The sequence below is a fragment of the Falco biarmicus genome, chromosome 2, assembly GCF_023638135.1.
Source record: "Falco biarmicus isolate bFalBia1 chromosome 2, bFalBia1.pri, whole genome shotgun sequence".
NCBI classification, from domain to species: domain Eukaryota; kingdom Metazoa; phylum Chordata; class Aves; order Falconiformes; family Falconidae; genus Falco; species Falco biarmicus.
The window spans coordinates 21,941,960-21,953,903 of NC_079289.1; the positions used below are offsets into that span (position 1 = coordinate 21,941,960).

At 48.1% G+C, this 11,944-nt stretch overlaps 1 protein-coding gene across 2 annotated transcripts; it reads right to left on the reverse strand.

The window, feature by feature from the left end:
* Positions 1 to 327: 327 nt before the first annotated feature.
* AMER2 (APC membrane recruitment protein 2) lies at positions 328 to 11,034 on the reverse strand. 2 transcript variants are annotated; one of them, XM_056328880.1, is made up of 2 exons: positions 9,884 to 10,847; positions 328 to 9,709 (listed from the first exon to the last, which is right to left on the reverse strand). In XM_056328880.1, exons 1-2 carry the CDS (start codon positions 10,713 to 10,715, stop codon positions 8,814 to 8,816), a joined length of 1,728 nt encoding a protein of 575 aa, XP_056184855.1. In that variant the 5' UTR covers positions 10,716 to 10,847; the 3' UTR covers positions 328 to 8,813. The 2 variants fall into 2 exon arrangements, with proteins under 2 accessions (XP_056184855.1, XP_056184856.1); XM_056328881.1 differs by having other exon boundaries at positions 328 to 11,034.
* Positions 11,035 to 11,944: the final 910 nt, after the last annotated feature.

Genomic DNA, 11,944 nt, shown 5'->3' on the forward strand with positions numbered 1-11,944 from the left:
ACAAGCAACAACAAAAAACCAAATAACCCTCCCCCAAAAAACCATACTGACGAAACAGAAGACCAGAAGCCCAAAACTCTCTCATTTACAAAAGCCCTCCCATAAGTAATGAATTTAGTCTAGTTATCCTATGATGTTATTAGTAAAACTGCTAAAGGCATTTTTACATAAAAATGAAAGTGCACGCATGCCCAAGTATTCTCTTTCATGCTATTTTGGGGACATAATTCCCTAATGTCTTGCTTTCAAAAGCCTAGTATTTTCCAGTGCACTGAATAGATTGGCTCTATCTCTGGCTCGAACATCAAAAAGTAACCTTCACATTCGTCAATGAAAAGTGACAACTGATTTTATTAACTGTATTCATTATAACACATAATATGACAGTGGGAATATTTTTCACTGTAAGATTTTTGAATGGAAGAAAAGTGCAGTTAGTCTGAGTTCCTTACATTCATTAGAAGCAAGACTATTGGAACCATCAACATTTACAATGACACATAAGCAAACACCAGAATCAGTGCCAATAAATACACAGAGTACCAAAATAAATATTTACAGAATTAAAAACATAATAAACACTGATTAGTATATCCTTGTGAACTGCCAGGGAAGAAAGACATCTATTGCTATCAGTTAGGTTGTAAATACGCTAAGAATACAGCGATTTGAGGAGACACATACTCATCGAAGTTTGTAGAGGTGGAAAGGAGCAGAGTGTGTCTAACAGTCTGTTATAAAAACACTCCCTGGAGTGAATTTTCACTAAGAAGAAGGTGGTGCACACAGACTGGCCAGATTATTAGCAAACCATTTAAATAAGAACAGGGAGTTCTGGCTTTACTCGCTCACTATCTTGAATAGGTCGTATACTACGTTACTGGAGGGGGCTGACACAAAAAATATGAGGGAAAATTGTAATTAACTGTGATCTGTCAGCTATAACATGTCTTATAGAAACAGGTTAAGTGTCTTCTAACAGGACACATATGTCCCTTTCAGCACGTAGGAAACCCCGAGAGCATCGGTTTGTCAGATGCAGCGTGGAGCAGTCCCTGCTACCTTTTCCTCAGGCACACCATGATATTCAAGCAGAGTTGTGCTGCGATAAAAAACTGAAGCCATCCTGTGTTTTCTGGACTTACTGAATCTGAATTTTCCACCAACCACATTCATACTCATCCCCGATTTCAACAGGGCCGCAACCCACCTAGAGCTTTCCTGAGACAGACTCTGCTGACAAACATAGCAAGGAAAACTCAGATGGGGCCAAATCAGGGGATCTTCACTCAATAACAACCAACACCATGAACAGATCCACTGATTTCAGAGGAAATACTGGTGGACTGAGATCTCCTCCAGCTGTTGCAATCTCTCCCATGGCAAAGGATTTACTTCTACTTTATACAAAGGCAACAGCTTTAGTCCTGCTCCCTCTTGCTTCTATCAAGTCATGTGCTGCAGAAAGTTACTTGCACTCTACCTGGGACTTGGTGCTGCTGCTGCACAGCCTGTCTTACAACCCCTCCCCACCTGCCCTTGGGCTGCGAAGGTGCAGCCAGCACTCACCACCCTGCCAAGGGCTTGGATCTTCACATCCCTCTGGCAAAATGAGGGTGGAAGAGCAGTGAGATGCCATGGGTCGGTGCTGGGCTACAAGGGAATTGTGGAAGTCTCTGTGCTAAAACTACCTTCACAAACAAAGGCACTGAGCACTGCTCAGGTGTTGAAGAGAGCAGTCACGCTGTAGCTCATTGGCAGGAGCACCGGCTTCAGCACACCCAGACTCACACAGTCTGGCTCCTAACTTAGTTAGACAGCAATCCCAGCATCAATGCATGAAAAAAAGGAGCCAAATGTCACAGGCGTGTTTAAGTCTCTTTTTCCACAAGGACCAGAGGTCCAGCCTTTGCTTTCATCCTATCTCCCAGGTACCCTATCAGCCTTGCCACACCAGCACAGCACCACCATCCTGGCTTTTCCTGCTGCTGTCCAATCTGGCAGCCACCTCCACATGGTGACACCCTGCACCCCTCTGCTGTGACCACACGGCAGGGTCAGGCAGCAAATTCTCCCAGTGACAATGTCTTGCTCCCCCAGTCTGCAGGGTACAGGTGAGTTGGGGCACAGCTTCCCCTTCACTGCCATTAACCAAGAAACATCACCAGATGTGTAGCTTTTACATTTTAAGGTCAGACTTAATTCAAAGCAGATGTAGCCAATTTTCTTTTACAAGCACATTATGTTCAAAGCTTCCAGTTGCATCTGCATAAAAAGCCCATGGTAACAACCTGATACTGAAATAGCAACTGTTTTGATGCAACATCATCCAAAATAATAAAAATCTGTTAAAGATCTTACCACTCACTCCCTATGTACCGTTCTCCCTAAAAGCAGATTTAAAATGTGGCTGTGTAATAATTAAAGGGAGGCACCATTAGCTACCATATAAAAAACATGAACAACGACACAATAAGCAGGGCGTTTAGTGCTCTGGAAAGGATCTGGTCCTGGTTTTGCCATCACAAGTTAAATTAAGGAAGGCAGTGATTGTGTTAGCTGTAATTTAAACATGCTGAGCACTGGAGTTATGTGCGGGAGTGGCTGCTTGTTAAGATGGAAAAACAAAGGAAAGACATGTTTTGCATTCAGATCAGTGAAAATACTACTACAGTAATACAAAAGACTGCACAATCACCTGAATAACGTTAATCTTTAAAAAAAGGGAAGACTTAATTTAAGAAACACATCCTATTTCCTTAAGATTAAGAGATTAAGGACCTTTGCCAGTTCTTACTGCAGTCAGTGGAAGCTTTGCCACAGCAGAACCGGACCTTGGAAAGAGATTGTCATGTTGGCAAATGCCAGTTTTCTAACTTTGTGGACATAGCTGGATTAGCCTCTATGGCAGAGCATTGCTTGGATGTGCTGTTAAAGTAGGCAAAGCAATCTTCTTTTAGCCAGTTAAAAGAAGCCTTTCAGCCTAGCAGTATAAACTCCTTGCCCTGTGAAGTACATATCCTTTTCCTTTCTTCGCTACAACTTTGGTTCTATTTATTTAAACATGTACAGAAAGGAAAAAGAAAACCAGTTCTGACCAAAGATAAAGAAAATCCGGGCACAGTCTCCATAACAAACAGCTTCTGGGCACTCCTACAAGAGTGACATGCTTCCCTGCTAGATTTGCTAAATTGTCCACAACAGGAAAATGCAGGGATGCACTCCACTCTATGCAAAATTCACTCAGCATCCTCATCCCCGTGTATGAGATCACACAGCAGATATCTCCATTTTAAGTATCTTTGCCACTTGTTCTGGAGGTGAATTCATTTTTTCAAGACCAAGAAGTAGGAGCAAAGACTTTCTGAAGAACACACTGGCAGCAGCTCCTCTTTTCTAGTACTGGAAGGCTAGATCAAAAATCTCAGTTTCCTAAGCAACTGCAGTACGGCTGAGAGGGAATGAGAGACCACGAAAAGAAGGGGTCCCAGGCAATAGTGCTCACTGTTTTGGATGGAGAAACCCTCTAAGGCAAGACGAGCTTTAGCAACCTGCTTTTGCAGGAAAAAAGGCCCCCAGGACATGGCTCAAGTGGTTACAGCTCTTACTCCTTTGCATGTGACAAGTTCTTCCATTTCTCTGGACATGAAATGGACCTAGGAAATGTCGAAGCAATGCTGACCATTCCTAGTCGAGATGCACACAAGGAAGATGACAAAATGGAGCTAATGATGAGCTAAGGAATTCCTGTGAGTCAAACTAAAAATACACTGTCCTCTAAACACAAAGAGCAAGACAGATTCAGACACCTCCTGCTCACAGTAAACAGCATGTGGGCTCGTAACAAGGGAGTCCCATCACTCCATCCCTTCTGAGTGTCCAGCAGGAACCGGTCCCAGGCCCCCGAAGACAACTGACAGTGTATTCTCAGCACTGAATTTCAGAAGAGTCAGTTGTTGTGCAATCGTGCTCAGACACGTGGGGTTATGTCATCGTAATGAAAACATAAACAAAGCAAAAAAAAAAGGGGGGGGGGGAGGGAAACGAACAACAACAACCCCTGCAGAAGCTTCTCACATGTAAATTCTGCCAAGACTCACTTCTGCAGCATCTCTGAGTCGGCATCACTTTGTTTTTCCAAGACAGAAGCCTCAGCCTTTCATATCAATAACTATCAAAACACATTTTCAGGCCACCTTGCTTAGAGTACCCCATTGTGGCTGTTAGATAACCATCTGCCTTGTGAGTGTCTATTGTTACTGTGAACTGTCTCTTTCATACCATTATCTTGCTGAAAAGCCCTTTCTGAAAGTAGTCCATTAGAGCGGGAAAAAAACCCTCAGAGCCTGGCCATGTCGCAGAATCAATGGCTCCTTTTGACCTGCAAGCTCAGTCAGTACTACAAATTTAAGAAACAACCACGTTTTGCTTTGCTAAGCAAAGCTTGTTAATTTGGCTCATCTGCATGTACAGCATCTTACTGAAAATGCCATCTGTATCAGACGTTTCAAAGACTTTGGTGCAATATTCACTTAGCTTAGATAAATAATTTAGTAAAATGCATTAAAAAATAATCAGTGAATTAATTTTTATAGTGTACATCTATGCATGTAATCTTTAAAATTCAGTCCTCTACTACCGTGAATGGCGGTGAGGATATTCACAGTGGATGAGGAAAATGCTGGTGATTGATGGAATAAGACTGAACATAGATTTTTCTTAGTCTAGTCATGGAATTTCTTCTGAAATCTACTACGTGTGTTTGAGTCCTATTACTGGCAAGAGCAAAATGCATACGCACTACAGGCAAAATAAGACCCTTTATGTCTGTTGCAGGCCACACATACAGATAGTACAGGAAACTTAACTGCTACCATGACAAAAGTAGTCCACGAAAACATCATTTCATGCTACTGAAAGGAAATCTTCCGTGCTGATACACAGGACAGGAATGTATACCACTGAAATCACTGTAGATAGCTATAAAACACTGAGCAATATATAGAAAAATCCTAAGAACATACAAAATTTACCAGTAGTGACCTGAAAGTGCAAAGAGTACATATAACTAAATGCCAAGTCCTGACCTATAAAATCCTTTATGAATGACATACAAGCTGATAATTACAAAGCAGCATTCAGACCACAAAATAACAAATAAAACAAATGCAGGGAAGTATTCTTTAAGAAAATCAAAATGACAACAGCATTGGGAATGTTATCTTTGGGACTCAGAACACCATTTCTACCTTGATACCCACCAAAGCCAAGGAAAATACACGCTTGAACAGGGTAACACAAATAAGAATGCAAACCACCACAGAATGCCTCAGGACTATTACCTCCTTATGTCTCAGCCTTTGAATCCAGCAAGCCATTAACTATTTGTTCTTAGGCATCTCACAGTATTTCACAGGGATCTTTCAGGAATTAAATACAGGTCTTAAGAAAGCCTTCGAACCTCCTTCCAGTGATTGTTTTAGGCATTGTGTGGAGTTATACAAATATATTTGTACGAAAATTGAAAGCCCTAGTAAATATCAAATTTTCTATTACTTTTCAAAATAAAAACCATAGATGGCTTAAAGACAGAAGTGAGTTTTATAAATACAAGAGTTAATTTGAGCATTAAATTGTATTGTTACTCTCACACAACCATTACCCTGAATCAACGTCAGTATGTCACAATGATTCAAAATACTGACGCCCTACTACAAGCTACTTTCCCATTTTCCTTTTAAGGATATGATTGTCCTTAAAATATGTACATAGCAAGCAGCCAAACGAACCGCCAAGAGATCTGCAAAATGTACTTACACTGGGTATGCGATAGAAAGCTTGGGAGCGCGACTGGGGAGCACCTGGCCTTGGCAGGGAGTGCGGCTGCCCTCCCACTCCCTGCTCGGCTGCCAGCCCAAGGCTCCCCGCTCCACACCAGGGGTTAGCGCTGAGGAAGAAGCTGCCCGCCAGCATGCAGAGGATGGAGGGGAAACGGGGCAGAAAACAAAGGAGCGAGAGAAAAATGAAGGGAAGCCAAAGCATTTTAATAATGATTCCTGTTAGTCATTAAGTGAGAGGGAGCTAGTCTAGTGTCACTCTATTGGTTTCTCAATACAGACGTGCCACGACGCAAACAAAATGCCTATGATGAATAATTTGCCACACACAAGTCTTGTAGAGATGGTAGCTGGTTATCTTCTAGTGGTTTAAAGATGCACCGCTCCTACTACCTGTACTCGGTGCTTCCAGTTTTTACGGTACCACCCCAAGCTCATCACATCCTCCCTCCCTCTCAACTTCCAGTACCCTATAGAAAATCTCTGCAAAATTTGTCCTTACAATAAAATGGGGAATTATGATTTTTATGCGGAGTTGTCATGCAAGGAAAGATGCGTCCCTCACAGTCAAACAAAACCAAAAGAACAGAAAAAGGAATGTTAGGTTTAGGGCTGAGGTCCAGGGTAATATTACATGTTCTGTACATTCATCCTTTTGAGGGTATTTCAGCTTTAACTTTCTAAAATGCACAAGCAGAGTTAGGCCAAATGCAAATCCCTTTCTCAAGCAAAGGAAATCACTGCCAGCATGTCTGGAGACAGATCTAGAGCGCATCCCCTCACCCTGTGTGTGGGAGCATACATGCATGGCTGTGTTCACATGAGTGCGAGTATGCACGGGTGGGCGCCTTCGCCCAAGGTGCACGTACCCTAGGAGGAGGTGCGCTCTGGCTACGCATGCATATGTACAACACGCCTGTGTGAGCAGGGACATAGAAAACCACACACATATATGCTAGGAAGAAAACATAAAATAATCTTCTTTGAAGTGTATTAAGGTTCTTACTCAAACCATGAAAACAGGGACTGATCAGGAAATCTAACACTTTCTCCCTGTTTGCCGGGGCGTTGCAGTTTGGTATTAAATCCTGCAGTAATTTCAGAACTAGATGCCAATTTTACCCTTGTGACTACAAGGTCATTTCCCCAGTGAACCACACATATACATATATACAATTCTTACTATGGCATTTCATGGCTTTTTATGGTTATCTATAACCTTAATATCCCTCAAATGCATATTCTGTATATTTATTTTCCTTTCTTTTCTTTCAATTTAAGAGACAATAAAACCAACTGCTATGTAAGATCAGACCCATTAGCTTCAATGATGTGAATTTAGGATTCTCTGCATAATATAGACATGTATATTTTTAAAATGTATATTATTTTTCAGATACACTGGAGCATATATTTTATACTAACTGTGGTCTGATGATTAAATACTTGTATCAAAATATTCTGTAAATACATAACATTTACCTTTAGACTTCAGTGATTTTTGGAGATTTTTCAGTGTATCATAAAAATACGTCCTCAGGCACATTAAAACCCTATTAAATTTCTCTGAAATGTTGTCAATGCCCATATAGAGTAGCCACTACTAAAAAACATCCTGGCCATTAATACATTTCTCATAAGAGCCAAGCTCATCAGACCATTTTATGTACCACTAGCTTACCATATTTCTCTTTCTCTCTTAAAAGTAAAATTATTCTGACGTTATTAAGAATGAAAATAAAAGCACTGAGAACCCAAACTTTCTTTAAATAGTCAAAAACTAATTTTATATATTTTTAAAAATAATAATTAAAAAACAAGTTTCTTTCCTGGGTTCCTTCTCTGCAAGGTTTAAGCCCAGAGCAACTTTTGCCTAAACCCCTGAAAATAGAGGTTTGCAGTGGCAATGCTGTCAGAACCTCAGCTCTGACCCGTGGAATGCGCCACTGGAATAAAATCAGCACTTCAGACTTACTTATCTGGGGATGCATGAGCCCATACAAAACAAGAGTTTTGCTCTAATTTAAGGTACTTACACAAAGTTCTATCATTTTAGAACTGTAAAATTATCTACCTATAAAAACTAACTCTTGCTTAAACTCTAGATAATACAGACGGGTGATTATTTTTTTTCTATAAAAAATTTGTAGCATTGAGTAAATCTGCTAAAATATGTATATATTTACACACGGTGAGCAAGTTATTGTATAAATGTGAACAGTGTGTATATATTGGCATTTAGTAAAATGTTTCCCTGAACCTGATTGTATGCGTTATCGGACAAGTATTGATGTAAACATCTGAACCTATGTCAGGTGTCCATTAGACCAGATCAAAACCAACCAGACAGACAGACAAACAAAAATATGCTTTCCTGTTAGACAAGTCCACCTAACTCCTTAGTGAGCTACTGCATGCAAGTCAATCAAGTCTGCTGCTGAGCAGTGCTCTCGTTCCTACAGCAGGTAAAATACCTGTTAGGTTGGTTGTTTTTTGCTTGGTATTTTTTCCAACATCTTGTAGAACAAACATCATTTTTCGGAGAGCCAGGCACCTACCCTCCAGAAACGATTAAAAGGTAAGTGTACTGGAGAACCTCCTGTGTAGCTCCTTTTGGAACTCTGTTCCCTTGAAGACCTCATGGCACTGCTTTGCGTGAGGAAGGATGCTCATTTAGGTTCATAATCCGAGTCCTGCTTCCAAAAAGGCATGTAAAAATGAACCTCCCCAGTGTTTAGTGCTGCAGAAAAAAGATACAAATGTAAAAAAAAGTGCTCAAAAAGAAGTTGACGTTATTTTCAGCCATACACTACAGTAAGAAGGGATTCAGAAGTGCAGGCCCATGGAGTACAGCGAAGTAAGCCTTTTAGGTGCCTTTTCTCGGGTGATGCAAAACTAATTCATTATCCGTGGTCTCCTGTGCAGACTTTCACACACCGCCCTTGCTGTCTGTCTTTGTCTCCACCTCTTACTCAACTACTTTTTGGCACTGTCCTGATACATGGCAGCTTTCACTGTTGTCCCTGCTAAGCCCCTGTTACTGACCCGGCGTACCAATACTTTAGAGACAGGGATTTTTGTTCTGTGCATCTCGCTCTTGGCCAGGTGATGGTGTGCAACATGATTGCTGTTACTGGCGTCAGCCCCGTGGCTGGCAGGATGCGAAGACGAAAGGTGTTTAATGCTGATAGGTATCTTGGAGTCCTTCACTGTGCTTGAGGGTGTTTTCAGGGAGCACAAGGTTGTTATTGGAGACACGGGCTTGGAGCGCAGCACGCAGGTGACCTCTTCATCTGTAGGTCCCGCTGGCGGGTTCTCATCCGGCTCGGCGTAGAGGTCATAGAGAGCATCCCCGCTGTAGCTGTCCCTGGGGATGGTCTCCTTCTGGATGCTTGTGGAACCATCCTCCTCAGGACCAGGGGTGGTGGAATCACAGTAGCCCTCGTCACTGTTCGGGACACCTTCCTGCTGCTCCTTCTCCCTGCCCTTCTGCTCCTCTTTGTGGTTGAGGTGAATGGGGATCTGGTGGAGGCCACCACGCTTCACCGCCACCCTGTTCTGGGCCCCCTCGGTACCTCGGTTCTCCTTCAGCCCCTCGGCCTTCTTTGTCCCTCCTCCACCTCCTCCTCCTCCTCCTCCTCCTCCTTCTCTCTGGGTCTCCTCTGTCTGTGACAGCATGTCCCAGAACTCCTGCAGGTAGGTGTCATCCACCTGGTCGGGGCTGGCCATCTCCTCCCCTCCTCCCTGGTAGGCCACCATGGTGGGGTGCTTCTTGGAGGCACCCAGCTTGCCGGCCCCGGGGGTGCTCTTCTCGCAGCCGCCACTCCCGCCGCCCACATCCTCCTCATGGTCCGCAATAATATCTCCGCAGCCTGTAAGAGAGTCAAAGCTTTTCAGTGAAGTCACGTCAGCAAACATCAAACAAATACGATCAATGGACTGCTCTGAGGGTGGATCAACAGAGGAAGGGTCAGGGGCGGCTGCCGTCTCTTGACCGCTATCACAGTGAGGTTCAACAGGGGGGATAGTCGTTATTGGAATGTCACCTGTTATGGCCGCATCCTTCGCAGTCCCAACCTCTCCGGCGCCCGGGTCCGGTCGCTCGCGGCTGAGCTCTTCGGGTCGCCGCCCGGCAGCGGCGGGGTCCTCCCGGGGCGGGGGGCTGCCCTCCCGCGGCTGCCCGTCCCCCGCGCCGGGCTCCCCGGCCGAGCCCAGCGCCTCGCCGCCGCCGCCGCCGCCGCGCTTCTCCCGCGGCGGTTCCAGCCCGGTGTCTCCGGCGCCACCGGGGGGTTCAGACAAAGGTTTTGGCGTCTCCTCCTTGATGCACTCCAGGCTGGCGGTCAGAGAGCCCGGCATAATGAGGCCGGACGGGATCTCCGAGGTTTCCCCTCTCTCCTCCTTGCCGTTTTTGTCCTTTTTATGCCACCGCATGCTGCTGAAGATCCCCTTCAGCCCCTTCTTTTGTCTGCCGCCAGCCCGCTGATCCGCGCCCTCCGCCTTGCCGTTCTCCGGCCTGCCGTTCTTCCGCAGCAGCGAGAAGAAGCTGTGCGACTTGGCCACCGAGGCGCCGGCGGAGCCGCCGAGGCTGCCGGCCGGCCGGCCCTGCGCCTCCTTGCCCTGCGGCTCGCCGCCGCCGCCGGGTTCCTCCTTCTTGCCGCTCTCCAGCACGGCGTCGGCCAAGCCGTCGTGCGTGCGGCTCCGCACCATGCCCGCCTTGCCGGCGCCCTTCCCCTCCCCGCCTTTGCTCCTCACCCCGAAGATGCTCGGCATGGTGGCCCCGGATTTCCTCCTCTTGAACAGTTTGAAGGCGGTTTTGTTGATCCTCCCCGACGGCTGCTCGGCGGCCGGAGGCTCGGCACAGTCGCAGTGCGAGTCCATGTCTGCCGCTGCCGCCGCCGCGGCCTCCCCGCCGCCGCCGCCGCCGCCGCCGCCGCCCCGGTGCCCGGTGCGGTCCCTCACTGACAGCCCCGCCGCCGCCGCCGCCGCCCGCCCGTCTCCATGGCAACGCGGGGGGGGGGCATAAGCCGCTTTCCCTCCGCCGCGGGCCTGCGCCAGGCCGCCGTCCCCCGCGCTCCGAACCAACCTGCGCCGCCGCAGCGCCGCCGGCAGCGCCCCTGCCTCCTCCCCGCGCCGCGGGGCTTTACATAACTCGGCCCCTTCCTCCCGCCGCCGCGCCCGCGCCCCACGCGCGGCCGGGGCGGCGGCGGCGCGCGCTGCCCGCCCCGCGGCGCCGGGGAGGGGGGCGCGCCCCGCGTGAGGGGCGAGGCCGCGCCCGCCGCGCGTGCCCGCGGGAGGCCGGTGGCGGCGGCGGCGGCGGAGCCCGCCCGCCCGCGGCCCCGTCGCTGCTTGTCGCCGCCGCCCCCAGCCCCCGTCCCACGCGAAGCCGCCGCCGTGTCCCCGCGGCACAGCCACGCCGCGCCTCGCGTCGCGGGACCGAAACCCTGCGCGCGGCGGGGGACGGGACGGGACCGCCCGTCGGTGCCAGTGCCCCACACGGCAGGGACCGGCAGCCGCGACACGGGACGGCCGCGCCGCCCCCGGGAGGGCCGTACCCGCGGGGCAGGGGCAGAGGGTGCCGGCTCCGCGTCCCCCGCCTCGCGTCCCGCTCTCTCCAGGAGCCATCCCCCTGCCCCTGTTTCTCCCCAGTGCCCGAGGCCACTGTCCCCGCTGGGGACGGCCAGGGAGGGGAGCGGTGGCACAAGCTGGGGCACAGCCCAGACCGCACCCCACTCGTGGCCCCAGCCGGGGAGGGGGAGCACCGCGGCCGCGCACACGTAAGCCCCTTCCCAGGCCCGCCCCCACGGCGTGCAGGCATGGCACCCAAACCGTGCCGATGGTGCGCTGCCACGTCAGGGCGGCTCACAGCACCCTGGGCACAAACCCCCTCGCTGGCTGCAGATCTGTCCCAGATGCAAAGCGGGATGGGATGGGATGGGATGGGATGGGATGGGATGGGATGGGATGGGATGGGATAGCGTAGGGTAGTGTAGGATACGATAGCATGGAGTAGCATAGCATGGGATAGAATAGAGCAGGGACCTACAACAGCCATCTGGTCCAACCGCCTGGCAATTCAGGGCTGACTGAGAGTTAAAGCACCTTATTAA

Coding starts and splice junctions, on each gene's coding strand:
- AMER2 (XM_056328881.1), bottom strand. CDS start 10,715: ATGGACTCGCACTGCGACTGTGCCGAGCCTCCGGCCGCCGAGCAGCCG.